General features: G+C 33.6%; 2 protein-coding genes across 2 annotated transcripts in view; both read right to left on the bottom strand.

Moving 5' to 3' along the window:
• LOC18586215 (serine/threonine-protein phosphatase 6 regulatory ankyrin repeat subunit B) overlaps positions 1-26971 on the bottom strand; it is an 87546-nt gene that overhangs the window by 24995 nt on the left and 35580 nt on the right. The window lies entirely within an intron of this gene.
• On the bottom strand, positions 1041-2753 carry LOC108663798 (ankyrin repeat-containing protein At2g01680-like). The gene is made up of 2 exons (XM_018129257.1): positions 2029-2753; positions 1041-1937 (listed from the first exon to the last, which is right to left on the bottom strand). Exons 1-2 carry the CDS (start codon positions 2626-2628, stop codon positions 1062-1064), a joined length of 1476 nt encoding a protein of 491 aa, XP_017984746.1. The 5' UTR covers positions 2629-2753; the 3' UTR covers positions 1041-1061.

Below are 26971 nucleotides of genomic sequence, written 5' to 3'. Positions count from 1 at the left end.
TTATGGAAAAACAGGGATAAATTGGAACTAGTTTCTTGTGATTAAAATGCAATACTTGTCCTGGATTAAAGCATTTGAAGTAAATATTGCCATTGAGGAGATTGTGTGGTTGCCAAACCCACAGCTTCTAGGATGCTCTTTGTCAGCGATGCAGTTTAATATTGTTGTGGAGGCCATAAGTGTTCTTATGAACAAGGATACCACTAGTGGATGGTTTAGGGGCATTGAAGTTGGGCGTAATGGTTTGGTGATATCCCATCGAAAATTAGATGAAAATGTTGACCTTGCACCTAATTAAAATAGAATGCTATCATTAAACATTGCAGTAAACTATGCTGAAAATTTTGAAATATTTATCTCTATTTTCTTTATTGATTGGCAATATGATACCATAAGCAGTAAAATAATATTCTAATTTTCGTTACTTAAGGTTTTGTCAATACATGAAAGAGTACAAATTTGTACTCAATTAATACACTAAATTAAATAGAGTAATAGCCTTGCTAGGTGGGTTGGTATAATAGTAAAGTTTGCTGGAGAAAAGGGTCCCATTTTCAACCCCAAAAATGTTTTCAGTGGACTTTTGGGGTTTCAGCCTGCCCCACGGTTTTACGAGTAAAGACTTTGGGCAAATAAAAAATGCTACACTCAAGAAGAAAACTTTAATTCTCAAAACCAACTTTTCTTTTTAAGGGAATTTTATTAGTCATACATCCCATATGCCAATATTAATTTCAAGTTGAAATTACCTAAGATTCCCATTGACATGAAAATCGAGATAACAAATCATGATACATAAAAGTTTAACTGCACAAAAAAGAAGTGGCAGTTATCACAGCCGCAAACATTTAAAACGAAAAAGCAAGCCTGCCCTAACCAAAAGACGGCAGGAGAGAACGCATCAAAAAACAACAAACATCAAAAAGGCCAAAGACACTTGCATTTATAGTATTTAGAAGAGTCAAGAATTACAATACCAACTTCTTTTATTAAATAGATAAGAAACAACACAACGCTAAGATTAGACTTCAGAAAGGGTTGGGGTCCTAAATACTTCTAATCTACGAATGTAACCAATTTTGCAGCATGATTACAGTAAAGCACAATGCAGCAACCAAAAAAAAGAATATTTTGATATAAAATTTCTTCGACTTTAGCACCGCACGTGGAGATAATTCACTCTTCATTTGGGCTCGCCGTCTCTCGTTAAACAATCTAGGATACGGCAATAACAGCAACATAATAAAGACTATTGACAGAATTGTATTCACTTTTGACCAAAAAGGAGTCGGGGATAAGATGCTCATGGAGAGCATGTAGCTCGAGCACAAAAGTGAAAGTGGCACGAGCAGTAGTAAAGCAATAGAACCACCTGGGAGGAGAAATGCTGTTAGCCCAAGGGTTGTCAATAGGGTTAATGTGTTGTAAGTCCAGAACACAACAAAAGTATTTTTTTGCATTACGGTTGTCCCCGGACCATGCGGTTCTCCGGCAAGGGTGCTACTATTACTGGTATTTATGCTAGCATAGTTTGATTTAGATGAAGTATTACTGTTATCTCCCTGCCAAACACCACCAGGTGGACTTAAAGAGGATTGGTAAGTGGCTGTTATAACCAGCGTAATGACTACCAGCAATGCGTTGCGCATGCCATTTGAAATGTTCTCCCTTCTCCGAGCAATATGTGTGATTACCCTTTTAACATAAGGTAACATTAACTCCTCGTCGAAATCGAGGATTGCCATGAAGGGATGCATTCGAGGTGTAGCAGCTCGCAAGATTTTAGTAATCTCTGATCTATTTGGCACTGGCCTTTGGTTTTCAGTGCTTTCATCGTTTTCATCGCATTTTGAGATATATTCCAGTGCTGTCAAATTTTCCGAATTCTTGGCGTTCACATCAACTACGTCACGACACTTTACCAGCAGTCTTACTGCCTGTGCAAATCATAGAAGATGTACTAATAACTAGTTAGTTTTTTAATTTGATTACAAGTCAATTGGGAGTCTGATAAATGGAAAAGCAAACCTCTGGTTGGTTTTCCAAGGCTGCAATGTGCAGAACAGTGTTGCCTTGCTCGTCCTTCCAGTTGAGGATTCGTTCTTCCCACAGTTTGGCATCTTTATGACAGCTTCCTCGTATCCATCGCACCAAGGATTTAAACTCTTTAAGCTTGTTACATTTTAACGCGATGTGCAGAGCAGTTTCACCATGAACAGTTACATCTTCAATGCATTCGGGGCAAGCTTCAAGAAAATCGTTCAAAAGTTCTTCCGGCTCTCCTAGTTCAGCAGCGTAATGAAAAGGAGTCTTACCCTCCCTCCCTTTGACTCGAACGAGATCTTTATCCATCTCTAGGAGTCGATGTACAAAAAGGGTTTTTTTGTTTTGTAAAGCTAAGTGAATGGGGCTAAACCCAGCTTGGTTCAGCGTCCTTGCAAACGACGGCTTTAAATTCATCATCTCTACGGCAAAAGCAATTTGCCCTGCAGAAGCCGCTACATGTAATGGAGTCTCAGCAAAAGACTCTGTATCAATGTCGTTCAAAACGCTTGCGTTTTCCTCAATTAGTGAGTAGAAGTAGTTAAAATCTCCTGTTTGAGCAGCCTCCCTCAACCTTGGATCCATATCGTGGAGAATGGAAATAATTAGTTAGAAGCAGGAATCGATCATCAATATATTGCAGTTAGAGTGGAAAGGATATGAAGGAAATGGTAATGGCTTGTTCCTATATATACGACAACTAGCAAGAAGACTTCTTGGTCCTAAATCAAGACAGCAACAAGGTTGGTAAGAGGCAGGAAGTCGTTGTTACCAAACTTTTTCTTCTTCTACTTCAATTTTTTTTAAGGAAAAAAATAAATTGTTCTTACTAAACTATTCCTCGGGGTATCAGAACCCTTGTAAATTGTAAATATTAATAATATCTATAAATAATTAAATTTGTAAATTGTAAAATTCTAAACTAAAAGATATAAAGGGGTTAGGTGAAAAGCCCTCGCTACAAGGGCCAGTGGAAACTTTGATCTGGTGGAATTGTTAAATAGGCATCGATTACAATTTATCTTGAAGAGATTAAGGGCAAATGTTAGGTACTTGGATTTAGTTGAGCTTTGATTATGATAGCGGGTTTGATAAATCTGTGGGTACATGCCGATATTGTTTTTTGAGTGGTAGGATCATTTTGTAATTGCACAGGTTATATTTTGCCCAAATTAACCATGAAAAATTTATGCCATAGCAAGTCTTCTCCGCTTTGGTTAGAGACTTACAATGGCATGCTGGTTGAAGAGGTCAATAAAACTGACTTCATTAAAAAAATAAGATAATTCAAAATTTTACTTTAGAATATGTTTTTACATTTAATGCACTATTTTCATCAAACTTAAGAGGAGCCAATGTATTTATTTCAAATTTCTTTCCTTAAATTTGCCCAAAAAAATATATATTTCCTTGCACTACAAATAATTTTGACTAAAATTGGCATAGCTAATCTTGAACTCAAACCCAAACTCGATAAAATTGATTTTGACCAAAAAAAAAAATCAACAATCTGAACTTGCATGATCCAAAGTTGAAAAGGACTTGAATTCAAAACAATTTGAATTTGAATTGATCTGAACTCAAAACTACTTGAACCCAAACAACCCAAATAACCAACTCGAAATCATTCAAATTCAAACAATTCGTTTAAATCTAAATCCATGCGACTTAAAAGGCCAACATTTAAATTGAAAACAATTCATCTAAATCCAATTTCATTTGACTTAAAAAGTCAACCCTTAAATTAAAAATAACCAGAACACATACAATCCAAATCTAATAATTCAAGTGTCAAACCCTAATTACCTGATTTGATTTGCAATGACCAGAAACCAAAAAGAACAAAAATTTCTTCGACCGGAATTGACCTGACCCTATTACACAATTGCCACCTCTATTTTGACCTTTGGCTATATTTTTTCCAATAGTATTGTTACAAATCTTTTTAATTATACTCTTTTTACACATCTAGTACTCTTTCTATAGATTTAATTGTATCATACAAATGTTTGATAATATTTTGAAAAAAAATACAACTATAAAAGTTGCGTACATTAACAATGACGGTTCAAGTTGAAAAAAGTGCAATAAAAAATTTACATAACAATACTTTTTAAGATTTAATAATTTTCTGATTGTGCTGCACTTCTCAACCTTTCATCCATCGATAAGATTTAATAATAATCACAGGAAAACAATTGGAAGGGTTTAGTCTACTTGTAGTAGTACTTATTTTCTGTGGTTGAGAAAGAAGTAGGTATCCTCCAAATTAAAATTAAAATTGATAAAATTGATAAATTGATAAAATTGATAAAATTGATAAAATTGAGAAAAAAAGACAGTGAGTGAAAATCTGGAAAATGAAAATTTCACATTGACTAACTTAGGTACCGTTGGCAGATTCAATGGAGTTAGCGAAGCAAGAGAATGACCATCGATGATGATGAGGGACATGACATCATGGATAAGTTTTTAAGCTTATGTTATTTTACTTATATATAGAAGTCTAATTATGTTTTTATTTAATAAATTATATTTTGCTTATAGGAACATGTATTTCCGGTTCGAGCTGCCTCCCTCAACCTTGGGTCCACGCTGATCGAAGTGATTCGTTTTTGGGGCAAGTCATACCTGTTATATCCCTGCATGCACCCGTCAAACTACTTTTTCCATGTTCCTATTTACGTTTGGTTGAGCTGTCAATTACTACATAAATTATAACATATAAGATATATTATAAGAAAATAATGACTCGTAAATTGTGCTCTCTCCATCTGAAACTGAGAGGTTTTTTCGACCTTTGAGGTTGAAGCTCATGTCTTTATGCGAAAACAACATTTTCTGTAGAGAACGCGACAACTGCCTTGGGAAGTCAGTCAACTATGGAGACAAAAATGGTATGGTTATCCATTTGGAAATACGTTATCCTCTCCAAAATTTATGGTTAGCTCTCCTAAACTGCATTGCAGCCACAAACTTTTTGAGTGAGGACTGTGTTCATGTTATAAAGTTGAGCGTCCCTTTCCTATGGTCCCCCAAAATTTTTAAAAATTTTATATATTATATATTTTTTAATGACTTCTTTAAAATAATTTTTATTAAATAATTAACACAAATAAAAGATAATAAAATGATCCTACAATCCTTATTCAATTTTACTCTTTAAGTTTCTCCACACCTTTTTCCCTCTCTCTTTTTTTTTGTCTTTTCATTATGAAATTACAATGAAGGAAATTTTTTTTTCTTTTTCTATTATTATTATTTATTTTTATTTTTTTCAATTTATTCTATTTGCTCATATATTCTGAGTTTCTATAGATTTTCTTTTTCAATTTTCAACGAACTATCAACCATATTCTTCTTTTTTTCATTTTCGTTATGTAAGTTTTATTTTCTACTTGTTATGTTCTTCATTTTTTTTGTTATGTAGATATTATTTTCAATGATTTTAGTCTTTGAAAATTAAAAAATTATTATGTGATTCTCAAATATAAGTTCTAGCTTTGCATAATTGGTTGTTGCTTAAAATTTCACTAATATATAATATTTTATTAATTTTAATTATATAAGAAGAAATTATCTTGATCGTATATCTTTTTAATGTGTTTTACATTTTATATTAAGTTGAAAGGAAATTATCTTGAGTATTTAGTCTTTAAACAATCTTGATTATATAAGAGAAAATTATTAATTATGTATAGCGTATTTAACTATTATATTTTATGCATTATAGTTTAATATTTAATAATTTAAGGTTAAATAGAAATAAAATAAGAATATTATATGTTTTTTTTTTATGCTGAAAATTCACGCAGGGCCCAGCTACCCTGTTAAATTTTATTAAATACTAAATAAGAAGTACAGAGGAGGGGGACATAAACCGTACCTCCAAGTTACAAGATCATAAGAAAGTATTTGAAGAACTCCTATAATAAGGAGATCCATTTTATGTGCATAACTTTTTAATTGTTTATATTTTTAAATGTTTATATTAATTTATTAGATGTTGACTGCATTAATTTTTTAATTGTTTATATTGAGAAAGATAAGACTCTAGAACAAAATGGATAATGAGTTTCTTACAAATAAGTTAGTTGTTTATAATGCGGAGGACATTGTCATCGTTAAACAAAACTTTGCTAGAGGACTATTATAAGTTTTTTTTTATTTCTTTTAATTTACATTTTATATAAAATTATTGTCTATTATGAATTTTTTGATCGTTAATACTAAAGTTCAACGTATTAATTTTAAAATTTTTTAGCCTTTTATTTCTCTTTGTCTTTGGCCCCCTTAATAAAAATTGACTAGCTCCGCCTCTGTAAGAATTGATATCAAATAACCATAATTCATTAAGTGAACACCAATGAACTTTGAAAACCCCATTAAGGTAAAAAATAGTCAAATTTTCACTTTTAAAAATGCCATTAAAGTGAAACATAATAAGTGAACAATTGTAATCAATTCTTATTTAATCAATATAGAGAAAATATAGGGAAAATAAGCAATATAGAGAACAATTGTAAACTCCCAAGCCAAACTAAAGATATTAGAACCTCTTAATCGATATAGAGAAAATAAGCACTACTTATTCAAGAAAATATTTTTTATCTATTCTTAACTTCAATATGCGTAACAATTAAGGCTTTATATAACTATTCCTAAGAAAGAGAACTTTCTTATTTTCTTATGTGGGATTTTTATTTTATCCTACAATTCTTAAATAAACTAAAACTCTTATTTATCCTATAACTCCTATGTGAGACCTGGATAATAATATGATAATAACATACTCCTTTATCATTCTCCCTAAATTGGAGAAAAATCACTTTCAAAATCTATCTTCTTTGTGTTTTCCATAGTAAGGAGAGATATCAGCAATACTGAAGGTAGAATAAACTTTATAATCTCCAAGAAGCTCAAATCTTGTAAGCATTCTCATTAATACATTTTAAAACTTAAAATGGTCTATCAGCTTGAAGAGATAATTTGGCACGACACTTCGGAAAACGTTCTTTCCTTAAGTGAATCCACACAAAATCTCCTTCCTCAAAATTAGCTAACTTTTTGTGCTTGTTGGCTTGCTTTTGGTATCTAGCAGTTTGAAGAATAATCTTCTCTCGAACTGCTTCATGGAGTTTCTAGATCTGCTTAGCACTTTCGTCAACATCAACATTAAATTCATGAGTAGTTAGGAAGTCAGTCAACTATGGAGACAAGAAAGTATGATTTATCTATTTGAAAATACGTTATCCTCTCAAATATTCAATTTCTTTAATGGTTAGCTCTCCTAAATTCCATTGCAGCCACAAGCTTCTTGTGAGCTACTGATATTTACTTTGAAAATGATAATGACTTATGTTCATGGTGTGATTTGAATGAGGACTGTGTTCATATTTTAATCTCATGTCACTATTCTGAGATTATATGGAGCGCATTTTTGAGTGGCGGGGATTCTAATGGGGGACACCAAACTGTTGGTGTGAAAATGAAGTTTAGATGGAATTCAAAGAATCAGTAAAATTAATTTAAAAGTGAACTTTTCAATTGACATTATTTTTTATTTATTTCACCCTTATCACTTGGTGTGCAAAAGGGAATAATGCCAATAACATTATGGATATAATAAAGTTAATGTCTAACTTTATCTTACACTTATATAGCTAAATTATATAAGTCTGCTCCATTTAACATTAGGAAAAGAGACAATCATTATCATGAAATTAATAACGTTAACAAAGAAGTTGATAGAATTGAAGAAAAGACGTGAGTGAATATCTGAAAAAAGAAAATTCCACATTGACTAACTTACGTACCCTTGGCAGAGTCAATGGAGTTAATGAAGCAATAGAATGACCACAGATGATGATGAGGGACATGACATCATGGATAAGTTTTTAAGCTTATGTTATTTTGTATATATATTAGTAGTATTATGTTTCCATTTAATAAATTACAAATATATTTATTTTGCTAGCTTGCCAAATTTCTAACTATGTTCTTTAAGGTTATATTTATTTTGTGTGATTGAATATATATATATATATACAGACACACACAGAGTACCTGACGTTAGCTTCCTTTTGCGGCAATGTGCAACACAAATTCGTCTTCACTGTCCCTCCAATTGACGATTTCTTTTTCCCAGTATTCAGCATCTCTATGAAGGTTCCTCTGAAGCCATCCCACCAGGACACTGAAAACTTCGACCTTGTCATTTTTCAATGGCAGTTGAACCACGTATTTTTTGTGATTTGAAATTATTTGTGATTAATTTACATAAAAATATAAGTAAAATTATGACTGATATATAAGTCTGCTTCATTTAACATTAGGAAAAGAGAGAATCATTACCATGAAATTAATAACATTACCAAAGAAGTTGATAGAACAAAAGAAGACACGTGAGTGAAAATCTGGAAAAAGAAAACACCTCATTGACTAAATCAGTTACCATTGGCAGATTCAATGGAGTTAATGAAGCAAGAGAATGACCATCCATGATGACGTGGGACATGACATCATGGATAAGTTTTTAAGCTTATGTTATTTTGCTTATATATAGTAGTATAATTATGTTTTCATTTAATAAATTGCAAAATATATTTGTTTTGCTTGCCTAATTTCTAACTATGTTCTTTTAAGGTTACATTTGGAAAGTTAAATACTTAAAAGAGACGATTTCAATTACAAATAAAGTATATATATTGTGTAATAGATAACACATGATTTTCATGATTATTTTAGGGTAAAATACACGAATCTCTCAACTTTTAGTTATAATTTCATGCGGGTTTATTTGTTTTCAAAATGAATATTTTGTCTCAAAAGAATATTTTGTCTCAAAAGAATATTTCTGTTGGACATATAAATCTAGTCGTTAGTCAACTCCGTTAAATTAATGACATGTCAATATTGAAAGAACAATTTTACCTTTCATTAATTTTCAAAATTACTAAATTATAATTTTTTTTTTAGAAAAACTCTATCCTATTTTCACCAACCGACCACGCTGGTCAATTCGATGCTCCTAAGGACCACCAATCATGGTGCTCTTCAAGGGGCACTGATCTGATGGCCGGCCGAGGTAAGGAAGTGTCACCGGTCAACCTGAAAGAAAGAAAGAGTGACAACAAAGTAGGGTGTTTTATATATTTTGCGTTTAAGCATTAATACTATTTACACATTTAGTATAGAGTATTTATTTTAAAAACTAACAGACTCATGTGGAATTATGACTAAAAATTGAGAGAGTCTATGTATTTTACCCTTATTTTTAATTGCATAGATTTAATCCAATTAAACTAACACTCTTTTCATCTTTTTTTTCTTTATTTTTATTTGATTTTCAAGAAAATTTAAAAAAAATTTTCATAAGGTCTGTATAAGGAGTGCTTACTGCTCAAGAAGGGAGTATTCTGATAGACAGACGAATATTCGACATGAAACAGAGAAGGAATTCTGTTCTGGATCTAAGTCATATTTTCTTTCAACTTTGACGAGGGTAAGGGGTTGGTTTGCTGCTATGACTTATTTTCCTACTGTAATTTGGTTATAGTAAGGACCATTGGTTAGTAGATTAGCACAAAGTCGAGAAACTATCAAGACTTAAGGCAATCAACTACATCGACTTAAGTAAAATGCTTAGCACACCAGTAACAGAAAAGCTCAGGGTAAGGGGTGGTCAGTAGCTTCATCCCTGTGTAAGCTCCTGAAGTAAGCACTAAAACTATTGGTCCTTGTCACACCCACTTTGGCCAATCCGTCTGCCACTGCGTTGGCTTCACGTAGGATATATTTCAACGGAATTCCAATGCAGCTACGAGAAGAGCTTCAATGGCATTGGAGATAGTTTTCAAGCGCCATGGACCTTGTTGTGGTCTTTAGTCTAGCTGATGGCATTGGAAGAATCACTTTCCACTTCCAGGACATGAGATATGGCCCATGGTGAGAAGAAAAAAAATCTGATTTGTTCCTAAATGGCTCAAGAGATATTAAAGCCACACATCACATTCACGGGACCAAGATCTCACCAAAGTAATATGAAAACTCACATCGGACTGATGCAGGCTCTAATACCATTTGTAACAATCTAAGTCCAACAACTGGTTTAACAGCTTTTCGATACTAAACCACATGGTCCTTAAAAGCTCAAGCTCAAGTTATTAGTAGTGATGAACTTGGATTGTTATATAAATCTTAACATTTACATTCATATCTGATATAGGATGTGGGGTATCACAATTTGAATCTTCAATAAAACTATTTTTTTTTAAAGTGATTTTATTATCCTCAATTACTTGTACTCACTGCATGAAAAGAAAAAGAAAAAGAAACTATATAATTAAATATACAGTACTGCTCAAAACAGAATAGAAACATACCAACTGATAACAAGAATGTTCGAACTATAACAAGTACAATCTATATGTAATAAAACTCATACAATACTGAAATGCATCCTAAAATAAAAATGGATCCTATCCAGAATGGATCATATAGACCGAGGAATAACCAGCACCCTAAAATTGGAAAGGCTCCTCTCTGCAATGGAGTAACACCAGGGAATAACCAGCATCCTAGAATTAAAACACTAATTCTTGATACTCGGTAACCAATACACATGAACATCATTGAAATAAAATCCAACACTGAAAATATTCTGATAACTTTATATGTTAAATCAGTTGGCGCTATGAAAGATATTGATTGGTCGAAGCATATAGCAAGAAATGCAAGTAATACTTGAAGCGCAGTCTTAAAACCACGGGGAAAAGGTTTAAGGAGGCCCAACGTTAGGAAAAACGATACTATGAAGATAGTATAGGCTGGAATATAGAAAATAAGAAATTTAACTTCTTCCATGACCAATCTGCCACGTCCTTCATTTACAGTGGACTTGGAGTTTGGGGAGCCATCATCTTGCAAAACACTGCGAGGCGGGTTAATACTGGCTTGGAAGGTAGCTGTTAGAAGCGTTCCTAAAATTACTAGTAAGGTGTTGCGATCCTCGCTGGATATACTGTCCATACCTTGAAAAATTACTTTTGATGCCTTTGTCACATGCTTGACCATTTGTTTCCGAATTACATATTGAAAGCTTGAAGCTCTTGCACCTAGCCAACCAGGAAGAATACTTTTGCTCTCTTTGTTATCAAGTTCGTCTGCAACAGCCAGCACCGTCAAACCAACTTGATTTGTCGCAAACTTATCAGCCTTGCATTTTAATAGCAATTTGAGAATCTGTTTGATTGAGACATAAATTAAAATGATAATTAATTGACCATCAAATACAATCCCAAAATAAAGAATCCATTCCTTTTTCACTAAAAGTAAAATTAGTTAGAGGGATGAGGTTGAACCTGGGGTTGATTTTTGCGTGCGGCTATGTGCATGGCAGTGTCGCCATTGCTGTCTTTCAGGTTCACCACATCCTGAAAATCGTCACTCTTCCTAAGCATCCGACATAGGAGGTAAAGAGCTCCCAATCTATTGTTTTCCGTTGCAATGTGCAAAGCAGTCTGGTTTGCGGTTGTCATATCTCGGATGCATTCAGGACAAGCCTCCAGAAATCCGTCCAAGAGGTCAAGGTTTTGTTCTGTAGTTTTTACATAGTGTAAAGGAGTCTCACCCTTTCTCCCTTTTACACGGACAAGATTTTTATCATTTTGTATGAGACGTAGGGCCAGCTCTTTATGCCCCTTTTCCACCGCAAGGTGAATGGGACTAAAGCCTTCTTGGTTCAGCTTCCTAGCGAATGATGGCATTAACATCATTATCTCCATTGCAAAATCAATGCTCCCTTGCGCTGCAGCTATGTGTCATGGAGTGTCAACGAACTGCATCTCATCAATGTGCCTCAAAACAACGCCATCTCTTTGGATGGATGCATATAATTCAACAATATCTCCTTCTTGAGCAGCCCTCCTCAAAGTTTCATCCATATCAAGAGGGCGAAAGTACAATGACAAGCAGAAAACAGAAAAAGGATTAGGCTACAAATCCGGAATTAAATGATAGGTAATTGTAAGGGCTTAGGCTAATTAGAGTGTAGTTAAAACAGAGAAAATATCTAGTACTTAAGGCCACTCGCAGCAATTAATTGAACGAGTAAAGAGAGGGTGCCCTGCACAGGAGTACCTTGACGAACTTACAAGGAAAAACCTCGGTGCTGTTTAGTCAATCAATTTTAATGAACCAGGAAAGATTAAAAAGCAGAAAAGGCAGAATAAAGGAGTTTTTGTGGAAAAAACAGTTCTATTTATTATAAAATCTTCAATAATTTAGACCACTAAAGATGACAACTCTCTCTTCAACAAATCCAAAACACTAAAATGAGGAAGCTTCTAATTAGATATAAAAAAATTGAAAGACATAACTCTAAAATGAGAAATGATAGAGTAAGAAGTGATTTTAATTGAGTCTAGTTGTTGTTAGAGTCAAATAACGAGTAAGCATAATGTAAAACATTATTTGAGTAAGCAAAGATACAGTTCTTTCTTTAAAATATCCTCAACTTTTCATGATAATTATTTATTAAAATATATTTAGGCGTTAACATAACACAAAAAAAATTGAGATTAGCATTATCACGTCATAAAAAATTTTTTTTGCATTTCTTTTCTCAAATAATCTTTATTTAATTTAAAAAATTGTGAATTCTAGCTCAACTTTTTTAATAAAAATACATATATTTAATATTGAATCAATTGTTGATAGCTCTTTTAAGAAATATCGGGAAAGTGCTTTTTAACTAATGCAAAAGCAAAAGCTCTTTTCCTAGTTTTTTTTTCTTTTGAAAGATGATTTTATTAGCACTAAGCCACTATGTTATCCAAAGTCTTTAGTTATTTGTTAAAAATTTCTAGTGACATCTGGCTTGTAAAAAAGAAGAAAATATACTATCTCAAAGGGGAACTGCTTCACAAAGTTCAATTGCAATTTTCTTCTCCGACCTGAGCTAATGAAACAAGAAAAAATCGGATTTTGTTAAGAGGACGTTTTCTCAAAGGGAAATTAACAATTTTCTTCTCAGATTTTAACTAGATAGTGTTGTTAAGAGGACGTTTGAGAGTCAAAAATTGGATAAAATACTTTAGCACTCGACCTCAATTTATTAGATACAGGTTTCTTACCATGTTGATCATAATCTTATATATCATAATATAACATGTACTTATAAGTTGCTATGTCAACTTCTACATAAGTTCATACTTTTCATTAATATGCATGACAATTGTTATATCCAACTACTTGGAACCAATAGTACAATAAAATGCAAATAATCTCTCTTTTTGAATCTTTCAATGACTTATGTTTAATTTAATGGAGTTTTAAAATTATGTACAACTAGGCATCCTTCTACCTATAATAATATTAAAATTTTTATTTGGACGCTGCCAAGGGCAGAGTTAGTTAACTTTTATTGGGAGGTTGAAATAAAGAGAAATAAAGACTAAAAATTTTTAAAATTAATATGTTAAATTTAACTAACAATCAAAAGATTCATAATATCTAATAATTTTATAATTTTATGTAGCATGAAAATCAAAAGTAATATATAAAGAAAGACTTATAATAGTCTTTTAAAAAAGTTGTACCCGATGATGTTTTTTGTATTTAAATTTATCAATTATTAATTCTGTATTAAAAAGGTTAACAATATCTTTTTCAATACAAATAATTAAACTATCTATAAGAAACTCATCATTTACTTTATTTCAGAGTTTTATTTTCACAATTTTCATTACTAAAAAGACTTTCTCTATAATTATTGTAGAAACCGGAAGAATAAAAACAAGATGAATTAATCTATTAATTAAGTAATAATTTCTTGACTTTTTTATTTTTACTAATCTTTAGCACAATTCAAAAAGTGTCTTAATGTTTTTCTTAACGCATTCTCATAATAATGATATGAATTAATGTTTTAAATATATAATATATAAAATATTTTAAAATTTTAAGGGCTGCAACCACTCGCCTCTATTTTTTTTTTTTCTAAAGAATGGACGTCAAGTTATTAAAATCATGTTTAGTCAGTCAATTAAAGTCAAAAAAGGTAAAATCCGGGATAGATTTTTTTTATAAAGAAAACAGTCTTCTTTGGACCACTATGATGACAACTCTCTCTCTCACTACTTAATCTGGTTTAAAATATATTTAAGGGAGGATAGCACTTGTGGCTATGTAATATTCAAAACTTATGGTTGGCTCATAAGAATAAAAAATCAATGTAAGTCAAGAAAGGGAGAGATGGTTTTTAAAATTTTTCATCACTCATCATGGTGTTGGGAAAGAGGTCGTTAATTAATTGTTGAATTGGATTCAATGATTGCGATTCATTGGATTCTTAAATATCACAGAAACATTAGAAGTCGTTCTAGCAAATCGATTTAAGTTAAACTTCTATTTTATTGGGTTTTTTCTATTTAATATCTTTTAAGAAGTTAACACTGAACGAACTATCTTACGAATATAAGTGCTTGCTGTTCAGGAAGGGAGTATTCTGATAGGCAGACGAGTGTTCGACACAAATTAGAGAAGCAATTCTATACTGGATGAAGTCATATTGTCTTTCTGCTTTGATGAGGCTAAGGGATTGTTTTATGCTATGACTGATTTTCCTACTATAATTTGGTTTGGTGATAGGAAGTGTTGTGTTGCCTGTCGCGTAAAGGTGATTTTAATAAACATAAATTTAGGCGTGACGTCGGGTGCTAGGGCTTACTGTTTGTATTATTATTGCTCTGTCTTCGTATCTCAGATGTTCATCGTTGAACACATCAATAAAATGATGGCTGAGAAAAAAAACTGCAAGCTAACAATAAAACTATGGTAGAAAAATCAATTGATCAGGATTAAGATAAATTTCGTCAGATTCTTTTATTTTAATTCCAATGCTTGAGCATTGATTTAGGTTTTATCCATGCAGCTAAAGACAAAACACACAGAAAAGAGAAAACAAAAAAGCAAGAGGAAAAGCTATATTTAGATATTCCACATGGTGAGGCATATATATTAAACTTGTCAGCTCCTATCACACTAACAACACATCAATTTCTTCGACTTAAGCACCGCAAAGGAAACTGCAATACCAGCAACATAATAAAGACTATTGATTGAAATGTATTCCATTTGGACCAAAGAGGAGTCGGGGATAAGATGCTCATGGAGAGCATGTAGCTTGAACACAAAAATGAAAGTGGCACGAGCAATAGCAAAGCAATAGAAGCACCTGGGAGGAGAAATGCTGTTAGCCCAATGGTTGTCAATAGGGTTAATGTGTTATAAGTTCAGAACACAAAAAATACAAGAGGGTTAATATAAATTTACTTTTTTGAACTTAAGACTATGCAGCTTATTTTGACAAAAAAAAAAAAGGAAAAAACTATTTATAAAATAATTTACACTATATGCTAAAATTATAATAATTATTTTTTAATTTTTTATCAACACAAATTATAAGTAAAATAAATTAGTAGAATAAAAGATAAAGAGAAAAGTAGAGATGATTTTGCATTGGAAGAAATTGAATTTTTGGGTGGTACATTGTCATACAGCAAATAAAGATACAAAATCGTAAATAGGAAATATCTAGACGCAGTAGCAGCCATCTTTAGAGCTTCGTTCAACGTTTTTTTTTTTCTTTGAAAAATAGATTTTATTGGTCATACTATCGATATATCAAAGAAAGTCTCCAGCTGAGATTGCCTTAGACTCCCTTGGCATGAAAATCGGCTTGGCAAAGGGAAAACAAGAAAATACATAGTTCAACTGCACAAGAAGAATGGCAGCGTTAAAACAAGAACAATAGCTTATACAAGAACTCAAGCCAACCGTAAGCTGAAACTGGTAGGAAAGAAGTAAGGACCTAACGGACAAGATCACCCAAAAGAGTAAGACATTGGGACGTTTAAGACAGCAAATACCACGGTAGCCAGCGTAGAAACAACCGAAGGAAAGAGAGACAGCAAAAGGACCCTAGACATCCTGAATTGATCCAGGCCAGACGTGCGCACCTTCTTGAAGACGAAAGCAGCGGCCCCACTCCAACAATGTGAGCAGCCAACAGAATCCAGCAAACATTCCCCTTTGAAGGATTGCCAACAAACAGACTCGCAAGGGAAATGACAATCCATCAAGGAGGAGACTGGGCTGCAGCAACTCTTGGAACGGATCATTGCAGCACAGCACGCGCCAGGAACCACCTTTGATCCTTGGAGAGAGAGCATTGCACAAGGACTCACCAAGCAGCTTCATCCCACCAAAGCACCCCAGCACAAGAAATGAGGTGCCCGATCACAGAAGAGGAGCACAAAGAAAGAAAACCGAAGAAAACCCTCTGTTGGAAAATAATGTATTTCATAAGGTTCAAACATCTCATATTGCCAAGATACATAAAATGTGAATACTTTATATATGAAAACCAACTATGGGCTTGTTGCAAGTAAGGAAAACGGAGTGGGCTCGCTCAAACACAAGATTGGGCCAAACCTTTAGAAATTTCAAATTCCCCCCATGCTCGCTAATATACACATGGGCTGAGCTCAAGTGACTTTTTGTTCCTTGACTTTAATTTTTTTAAGCTTTTTCAGCCTTTGATTAAATGAAACTCAAACTCTATCATGCTTACTTGGTTCTCCTAGTTTTGCTCAACGTTTATCCTGGTTTTGCTCCAACGTTTATCTGACTTAGTTAAATGCTGACCAGGTTTTTATAAATACAGCCTCACACTATCACTCACAACACACACCAAAGCTTTTCTTTTCTTAAGCTTTCTCGACTAATTTCCTCTGCCTCCTTTCTTCCCTTAAGCTTTCTTTGCCTCCTTTATTTTCTAGTTGGGTTTCAACTTTTCTGCTATTCCTGTCATCCCTTAATAGTTTGTGCAAACTATAAGAAAGGGTCTGTTGAATCTTGGAGGATAATCGCTACAGTCCTTTTGCATAGAGTTTTATACTCCGAAGAGGCGAAAATTATCCTTAAGGACAGTGATACCACGCCCCAGACCAATTACTGTTTTTACTTGTTTTATTTTCCTTTGTTGCTAATTTTTCTAACACCCTCAACTCCCCACCCCTGCTGATCCACTCTCATCTTTCCAAGCCTTTGAAGGAGACCACCCTTGCCCACAACCCAACCCTCAGAGACAGAAAGACAAAACGCAACCGCCACGAAAAAAAAAAAAACCCTCCCTTCTTACCACTCCACTCTTCAGTAGAAATCCTCAAGAAACAAACTAACAAAGAGACAACCAAAGGGATCGACAATATATCTTGAGGGGTGGTATGTCGACCAACGTTCTCATTGTACTACTTTTATCTAGTGTAGAAACAGAGTTAGTACTAATGAGGATACAGGAACTATAACAATTATGTGGATGTTAAAGTCCTCAATATTGCTAAAACACATCCTACAACGAAAATGAATCCTATCCATAATGGATCACATAGACCAAGCATTAACCAAAACTCTAGAATTAAAAAGGGTCTAAACCAAACTGAATGATACAGATCAAGCATTAACCAGCATTAACCAACATCCTAGAATTAAAACACTAATTTTTGATACCCGATAAGCAACACACATGAGCATCATTAAAATAAAAATTAGCACTGAAAATGTATGGATAACTAAAAGTGATAAATAAGTTGGCTCTATAAAAGATACTGATTCGTCGAAGGATATAGCAAGAAATGCAAGTAGTACTTGAAGGGCAGTCCTGAAACCATAGGGAAAAGGTTTAAGGAGGCCCAATGTTAGAAAAAACGTTACTATAAAGACGGTATTGGCTGGAATATAGAAAAAAAGAAATTAAGTTTCAGTCATGACCGATTTGCTCGGTACTTGTTCATCATATACTTGAGTGGAAGTGGAGTTTGAGGAAGAATCACCTTGCCAAACACTACCAAGAGGGCTAATACTAGCTTGGTAGGTAGCTGTTAGAAGCAATCTTAAAAGTACTAGTAAGGCATTGCGGTCCTCACTTGATATACTATCCATACCCTCAAAAATTACTTTTAATGCCTTTGTCACATACATTTGTGTACAATTCGTACGTTGAAAGTTGAAAAAGCTTGCACTTCGCCAACCACGCAGAATATTAATGCTCTTTGTGTTATTACGTTCATGTGCAACAGTCAATGCCGTTGAACCAGCCTGATTGGTCGCAAACTAATTAGCCTTGCATTTTAGTAGTAGTTTGAGCATCTGTTTTATCGAGACATAAATAAAAGCCATAATTCATTGACCATCAATACCATTCCAAAATAAAGAATCCATTCCTTTTTTACTAAAAGTAAAATTAGTTTGAAGGGATGAGATCGGACCTGGGGTTGATTATTGTGCACAGCTATGTGTAAGGCCGTGTCACCATTCCTGTCTTTTTGGTTCACCACATCTTGACAGTAGTCACTTTTCCTAAGCATCCGACATAGAAGTTGAAGAGCTTCCAATCTATTGTTTCTCGTTGCAATGTGCAAAGTAGTCTGCTTTGTAGTTGTCATATCTCGAAAACATTCAAGACAAGCTTCTAAAAATCTAGCCAACAGTTCAAGATTTTGTTCTCTAGTTATTGCACAGTGCAAAGGTGAATGGGATGTAGTGCCAGCTCTTCATGCCCATTTTCCACTGCAAGGTGAATGGGAGTAAAACCTTCTGGGTTTAGCTTCTTAGCGAATGACGGCTTAAAGATCATTATCTCCATTGCAAAATCAATCCACCCTCAAGGTGCAGCTATGTGTAATGGAGTGTCAACGAACTCCATCTCACCAATGTGCCTGAAAATATCTCCATCTCTTTGGATTGATGCATATATTTCAACAATATCTCCTTTTTGAGTAGCCTTCCTCAAGCATTCATCCATATTAGGGGAGCCAACTGACAATGACATGCAGAAAATAGAAAAAGGATTAGGCCACTTTATATAGCAATTAAAAGGGTAATTAAGAGGGCATGAAGGAAATCCTGAATGGTTTCATTTGAAAAAGAAATAGTTGAGGAGCTCCCCTCCATCTAGTTAACATAGTGAGATGAAAAGGCTTATAATAATGATAAATTTATAGGTAATTGATTAAAAGAGTAAAGAAAACCTCGACTTACTTACAAGTAAAATGTTAAGTTTTAGGTTGACTAGAATTCTAGATCTTATTTGATTAGGATTCTTGTTTGTGTATAATATTAAGTAGTTATATGGTTTTAAACTTCTTATTTCACGTCGAGTTCTAATCACATTCTAATTTGGACTTTTATACTATAAAAGTAGATCTCTAGGCTTTAGAATTGCAAATAGTGCTTTGAAAGCTCTAGAGAGGAGACACCTTGTAACTCTATCTTTTGCTCTAGGTAGAGTTAGAGTGGTTTGGGTGAGTGTTCTTGGGAGGTTATTGAGAAAGAGTATGCAAGGGATCTTGGGTTGGTTTGGGGAACCATAGAGGTCAATTTATTGTACTTTAATTTCTCAATAATAGAAAGAATAGTTTCACTTCGTGGACGTAGGTAAAAGGCTGAACTACGTAAATTCTTGTGTTTTTCTATTTGCTTGATTTTTTTGGGTGTTATCTTTGTTGTTTCTTGGGAAATTTCCACAACAAACTGGTATCAGAGCTTCGGGTTTGGTAAATTAAAGATTCAACAAGGATGTCGAAAGTCACTAGTTCTATGAATTTGTCAATTGAGAAGTTTGATGGGAAGACTAGTTTCACGTAGTGGCAGAGAAGGATGAAAGATCTCTTTGTGCAGCAAGGGTTAATGCACCCCTTGCTAGGAAAGGAGGAAGGGCAACCAGATAACATGAAGGAAGTTGAATGGGCAAAGTTAGAGCAAAGGTGTGTGAGCAGTATTCAACTTTGCATTGGAGATAACGTGTTTAACCATGTTATTGATGAGGATTATGCTCCAAGATTGTGGGTAAAGTTAGAGAACATTTACTTGACGAAAAGTCTTTCCAACAAGTTGCAGCTTAGGTGAAAGTTGTATCACTTAAAGATGGAGGAGAATGGAGACCTCATGAAGCATATGAATGATTTCAATGGGATCATTGATCAGTTGAAGAAGGCTGATGTGAAGGTGCAATAAGAGGAAAATGCACTATTGTTCCTAGCTTCGCTTCTAGATTCCTATGAGGTATTTGTGGAATCTCTGATATGTGGGATGGATACAATAACGTTAGATCAAGCACAAGCAATGTTAATGTCTCGTGAAGCCCAAAAGAAAAGTAAGGAATGGGATAGAGATCCAAGTGGCTTGGCATTGGTAATTGAGGTTCGTAAGAGGAAGTCAACCGGTATGAGATCTAAGGGTGGCAAGTCTAGATCCAACAATGTTCAGTGCTTTCAATGCAAAGGTATGGACAAATTAAAAGGGATTGTCCTACAAAAGGGGATGAAAGTAACGAGAACAAAGGTGAGTGTGCTTTCGTTACTAAAGGTGATGATTGTGATGTCCTTACAATTTCAAAAAATATGAATACAAATTCTTATTGGTATTTAGATTCTGCTTCTGTCACTCACATATGTTATCAAAAAGATTGTTTTGATTTACTTTAAGAAGGGGTGGTTGGGAATTTGACTTTGGGTAATAAGTCAATAGTGAAGGTCATGGGTCTTGGAGTGGTGAAAATCAAAATGTTTGATGGGGTTGTGCGCTCTTTGGGTGGTGTGGCTAATGTCCCAAAGATGTGTAAAAATCTAATATCATTGAGCCTGTTAGACTCCAAAGGGAATGAATATTAAGCTTGTGATGGAGTGGTAAAAGTCACACAAGGCGACATGGTCCTGATGAGAGGGAATTTGCATAATGGCTTGTATCGTCTAGAATGTGAGGCCTCGAAAGGATGGGAACAATGCATAAGAGATGATAGCTACCAAAGTGAGATTTCATTTGCCGAGGAGGTGATGGAAGGTTCCCATGGTGTAGACGATGGTGAAAGAAAGAAAAATCTTGTCAGTAATGAATTGGAAGGGTCGTCAAGGTCCCTTTCCAAAGTCAATTAGTGCCATTGACTTGACAGCTACACAAGTGCATTGGCCGTTTTGTAGAATCGAGTGTTGGACCATGCTTGATTCAGTATGTGTAGTCGTGGTAATTATAAAGGCCAATGATTTGGAAAGTCTTATGTTTGGAGAGTTGTTCAAAGTGTTGGAAAGTAGGTGCAATAGGAAGTTTCAATTAGGTGTGACTGGTGGAAGAGGTTTAAGGAGTTTGAATTCAAGTCAAAGGTGGAGATTTGCTGAGTTTTAGGTTGACTAGAATTATAGATTTTATTTGATTGGGATTCTTGTTTGTTTATAATATTAAGTAGTTGTATAGTTTTAAACTTCTTATTCCACATCGAGTCCGAATCATATTCTACTTTGGATTTTTATACTATAAAAGTAGATCTCTAGGCTTTAGAATTGCAAGTAGTGTTTTGAAAACTCTAGAGAGGGGACACCTTGTAACTTTGCCTTTTGCTCTAAGTGTAGCTAGAGTGGTTTGGTAAATGTTCTTGGGAGGTTATTGAGAAAGAGTGTGCAAAAGATCTTGAGTTGGTTTGGGGAACCATAGAGGTCAATTTATTGTACTTTAATTTCTCAATAATAAAAAAAACAGTTTCATTTCGTGGACGTAGGCAAGAGGCCAAACCATGTAAATGTTTGTATTTTTTTATTTGTTTGATTTCTCTAAGTGTTATCTTTGTTGTTTTTTGGGCAATTTCCACGATATAAAAGCTCGATACTATTAAGTCGGTCAATGAAAGTCAATCAGGAAAGTTGAAAAAACAGAAAACGCAGCAACAAAATTAGTTTTCGTGGAAACAAAGTACTATACACTAAGATGACAACTCTGGCTGTCTCTAATTTTTTTTTTTGTCAGCCAAAAAAGATGTGGATTTTATTAACAAGCTGGATGAAGCGGCGAGGAATCAGCAATAGGCTGATCCAAAAAATAGTTCAGATACTCAAATGACAGAAGCATCAGCACAAGGTAATAGGACCAGAAAAAATCAACATGACAACAAGCTGGTAGAACAACTTAGAGAATAACAATCAAAGATGCTGGATAAACACTAACAATCACCAAGATGCTGAGAATAATATCCACATACAATGGCGGAGCTATAAATTGAGAAAACATAAGTAACATCGGATATGAAGACAGTCACAGCAAAACAGCCAAACCAGAAGCTGAAACTTGAAGACAACCAGAACAGCCAACCATTTCTTGGTTGCAGAGAGAGCTCATAAAAACGAAAACAACAGGAGCTACCGGCATGAATGAGAGAAAATATCCTAGGAATGCTGGATAGCACCAGTGGCTATATAATATTCAACACGTCCCGTTGATTGCCCTGGACCTCAACTCGTTAAAAATTACTTAATACTATTATAATATGTAATTGTTAACAATAAAAGTATGGTACAAAAATTAACTGATAAGGATTAGGATAAATTTTCTTCTTCTTACATTCTTCCCTCCCAGTGCCTCCCATCTTCAAGGGATCACTTTTATGTGTTACATTTTAATTTGTCTAATTTATAACTAACAGTGATAAATAATGATTTATCTAATAATATGTCATGATTCTGATTTCATTTATTGGGATTTTCTATTTAGGGAGAATTATTATAAAATTTTCTCTCATTCAATTATTTCTCCAAATCTTTCAAATACTTAATATTTAATTTAATCCGGTTCTAAATGTAATAATATTAAATTTTCATTTTGGATGTCCTGGACCTCAACTTTTTAAACTTTTTTAATGGATGGACCTTAACTTATTGGAAACTTGTTTAGTCAGTCAATTACAATCAACAAGAAAAGATTAAAAACAAAAACAAAAAGAGAAAAGGCTCGACGTGGGTGGTAGGCCTTGACGTTTGTATTATTGTTGCTCTGTTTTGCTCTGGCTCTGTCTTCTTATCTCGAATGTTCGTTATTGAAAACATTAATAAAATGATGGCTAAGAAAAAAACTGTAAGCTAACAGTAAAGCTGTGGTAGAACAATCAATTGATCAGGATTGTGATGGGTGTATATGTATAAGTGTTAGTAACTTAGATATGGCTTGTACTACAGATGGGTGTTTGAAACATCTTACTGAGCATTTCGAGCTAGATTTGATTGGGCCATTCAGCCAAAAAAGAAGAGCAAAGCTTGAGCCGACCTATTAGTCCAAGCCTAAGCTAGATGTGAACCCAAAATCACAAACAAGCATTTGAAGTTCTTAACGTTTTTATTTCTTGATGAGAATGAAAATATTTAGCAAAAGAATGTGATAGATGGAGACAGGAACTGGGGAAGAAGATGAACATTTCAATTCAATGAACATTATCAAATTCAACTCAACATTTTATGTTGAAAACATCTATCTATGCAAAGGCCGATATTGCTAGAGGATGTGTATGTTTCCATCCCTTTTAAGATAACACTGAGACGGTAAGCTCTCCTGAACTCGTGTTAACCTTCCTTATCCATGCAGCTAAGCAAACATTGTCATATTTGATTTAACCTAAAGGTCATAGAAATTCTCCCATGCACACTGATTTTTTTTTTTTGGTAAAATACCCATACACCGTTAAGTTTTGATCAAAATTACATGTAAGTTTATTAATTTAGAAAATAGACACTTACACCCAAAAATCTTAACACCATTAACAAAAAAATTAATAAAACTAAAATACTCTTTCCTCTTTCTGTCAAATTTTCATTTTTTAGACAATTTGACTAGCCAGTCGACTACCTTGTGGCTAGATTTTGCATTCCTCAACATCGAGGAGTGCTAGATTTGACGCGATCTGGAGCTCAAAATTGCACCCAGAGGGGAGCTCTGGCGCTTCCTTGAGGGAGCACGACAATTCCCTTGATGGAGCACAACAGTTCCCTCAGAAGGGAGCGCGACCTTAGCATTCTCTTGAAGGAGTGCGATATTCCGATTGGATCTGGCTAGAGAAGGTAGGTAGTTTTTTTTAAGAAAAAAATAAAAAATAAAAAATAAAAGTTTATATAGTATTGTAACTTTTGACATATTCGAGGATAAAGTTGTCTCAAAGATATTATCACGTCAGCAAACTAATCGAAATCTTAAAGCTTGGCTAACAATTGAATTTATGTGTCCAGCAATAGATATTCTTTTAAGATAGAGTGTCTATTTCTCAAATTAATAGACCTCCATTTAATTTTGGTTAAAACTTTTTTTTTGAAAGGTAATTTTAATTAAAACTTAGAGGTGTTTGAGTATTTTACTTTTTTTTCTTCTTCTGTAATTAAGGAATAGTGTGATTTTGCGAAAGAAATTGAATCTTGAGCATCTATAAGTTATAGCTCTTACTTTTTTTTTTGTTTCATATTAATTTTTATTATATATATATATTTATATTTTCTTTTTGAAATAAAAAATTATATAGTTTATCAATAATATGCATAAAATAATTTATAGTCAATATTTTGTGCCAGTCAAATGTGAATTTTCAAATTGAGATAGAAGGAGTATTAATTTCATAATAATAGATCAGAACAAATTATAAGCAAAACAAAGTAGATGAAATGATAAAGTAAAATGTGGAGAAGAGTTTATGTAAAAGGAATTGAATTTATTGAAGGTACAACAAATAGAGATAACGCCATCTTTAGAGCTTCATTCAGTGTTAACCCACGTTCTCATCGCACTACTTCTATCCACAATAGAAACAAAGCAAGTAATACCATGGGTACTGAAACTACAGCAACTACCATCCAGAGGTAATGAAACCGTTGTAGTACTAAATGCATCCTACAATTAAAGTGGAACGTATCCAGAATAGATCATGTAGATTAAAAAATAACCAGCAACCTATAATTAAATAGGATCCTGTCTGAAATGGGCCATACAGACCAGGCACTAACCAGCATCCTAAAAATAAAACGCTAATTTTTTGTACCCGGTAAGCAACACACATGACCATCATTAAAACAAAAACCAACGTTGAAAACAAACACACAACTAAAAGTGCTAAATTAGTTGGCACTATGAAGTTATTGATCCGTCGAAAGATATAGCAAGAAATGCAAGTAGCACTTGAAGAGAAGTCCTGAAACCATGGGGGAAAGGTTTAAGGAGGCCCAATGTTAAGAAAAACGCTACTATGAAGACAGTATAGGCTGGAATATAGAAAAAAGGGAAATTAGCTTGATCCATGACCGATTTGCCTGGTAATTTTCCATGATGTCCTACAGTGGAATTGGAGTTAGAGGAGCCATCACCTTGCCAAACACTAACAGGCGGGCTAATACTGGCTTGGTAGGTCGCTGTTAGAAGCACTCCTAAAATTACTAGTAAGGCATTGCGATCCTCACTTGATATACTGTCCACACCTTGGAAAATTACTTCTGATGCCTTTGTCACGTGCTTGACCATTTGCTTCTGAATTTTATGTTCAAAGTTTAGAACTCTTGCACTTCGCCAACCATGCAGAATATTAATGCTGTCTATGTTATTAAGTTCGTTTGCAACAGCCAGTGTCGTTGAACCAGCTTGATTGGTCGCACGCTTATCAGCCTTGCATTTTAATAGCAGTTTGAGACATAAACAAAAGCCACAATCAATTGACCGTGAAATACAATCCCAAATTAAAGAATTAATCCATTCTTTTTTGGTAAAAGTAAAATTAATTAAGAGGGGAAGAGATCGGACCTTGGGTTGATTATTGCGCGCAGCTATGTGCAAAACAGATAAGGCATAAACAGAAGTAGTTATCGGGAAGACAAAGTAGTATTCACTAAAAGGATAACTCTCGCTGTCTCTACCTTACTGGTTTTAAAATATTGAAAGCTGGTATATCATATTCAATCATCAGAACTCAACTTATCAAAATTTACTTAACAATAAAAGTATAGTAGAAAAACCAATTGATAAGGATTAAGATAAATTTTCTTCTTCTTGCATTCTTCCCTCTCGCTGTCTCTCGTCTTCAAGGGATCAAGAGATACAAAGGACAAAGTAGAAAAGTGAAAATTTTTATCATAAACGTGCTTGTCTTTACGCATTTGAGTAATGCTTAGGCTTAGTGCGTCGTTAATGAGACTTTTTCTCTAATATTAAATATTTTAATTATAAGGAAAAATCATGTAAAAATCTATTATTTAAATATAAACTTTATATAATATTTGATAAATTTTACATAATTATAAAGTTATTATTAAATAATAATAGCGTAATAATAGTAAGTGATATGTTTTTAATGTCAACTTATGCAATTATCGAGTTAAATTAAATCCGGCCATTCAGCGGGAAAAAAAAAAAAGCTTAGATTAGCCTATTAGTCCAAGCCTGCGCAAGATGTGAACCCAATTGTGAAACAAGCATTCGAAGTTAACGTTTTTATTTCTTGATGAAAATGAAAGTAATTAGCCAAAGGATGCCATGGATGGCCATAGGGGATGAGCCATAACTAAGCGTGCATGTTGATTTTATCCATACAGCTAAGCAAACATTGTCATATTTGATTTAACCCAAAAGGTCATAGAAATTCTCATCGCAAAGATTATTTTTTCGTAATTAAGCAATAATATGCTTTAGCGAAAGAAATTGAATCTTGCGTATCTCTAATTTATACATCAATTAATAAATCAAATACTTAATGTTAAAAATTATATAATTTATCAACACCAAATATAAAATAATTTACAATAAATATTAAAGTCAATTTTTTTTAATTGATGTACGAGTCAATTAATTTGAGATAAGAGTATTAATTTCATAATAATAATAATACATCAACACAAATTATAAGCAAAAGAAAATAGAACAAAAGATAAAGTGAAATGAAGAGAAGGGTTTAAATAAGAGGAATTGAATTTATTGGTAGAACAAATAGATATATAAAATTGGAAACAACATACAACCAAAAACAGAACACGTAGTGCTCTCCTTACGTAAAAAACACACAAAACAACAACTTGAGCAAACT

This window comes from Theobroma cacao, chromosome 10, assembly GCF_000208745.1.
Source record: "Theobroma cacao cultivar B97-61/B2 chromosome 10, Criollo_cocoa_genome_V2, whole genome shotgun sequence".
Classification (NCBI taxonomy): domain Eukaryota; kingdom Viridiplantae; phylum Streptophyta; class Magnoliopsida; order Malvales; family Malvaceae; genus Theobroma; species Theobroma cacao.
Note: the sequence above shows the minus strand (reverse complement) of the source record. Positions and strands in the feature narration are given on the sequence as shown.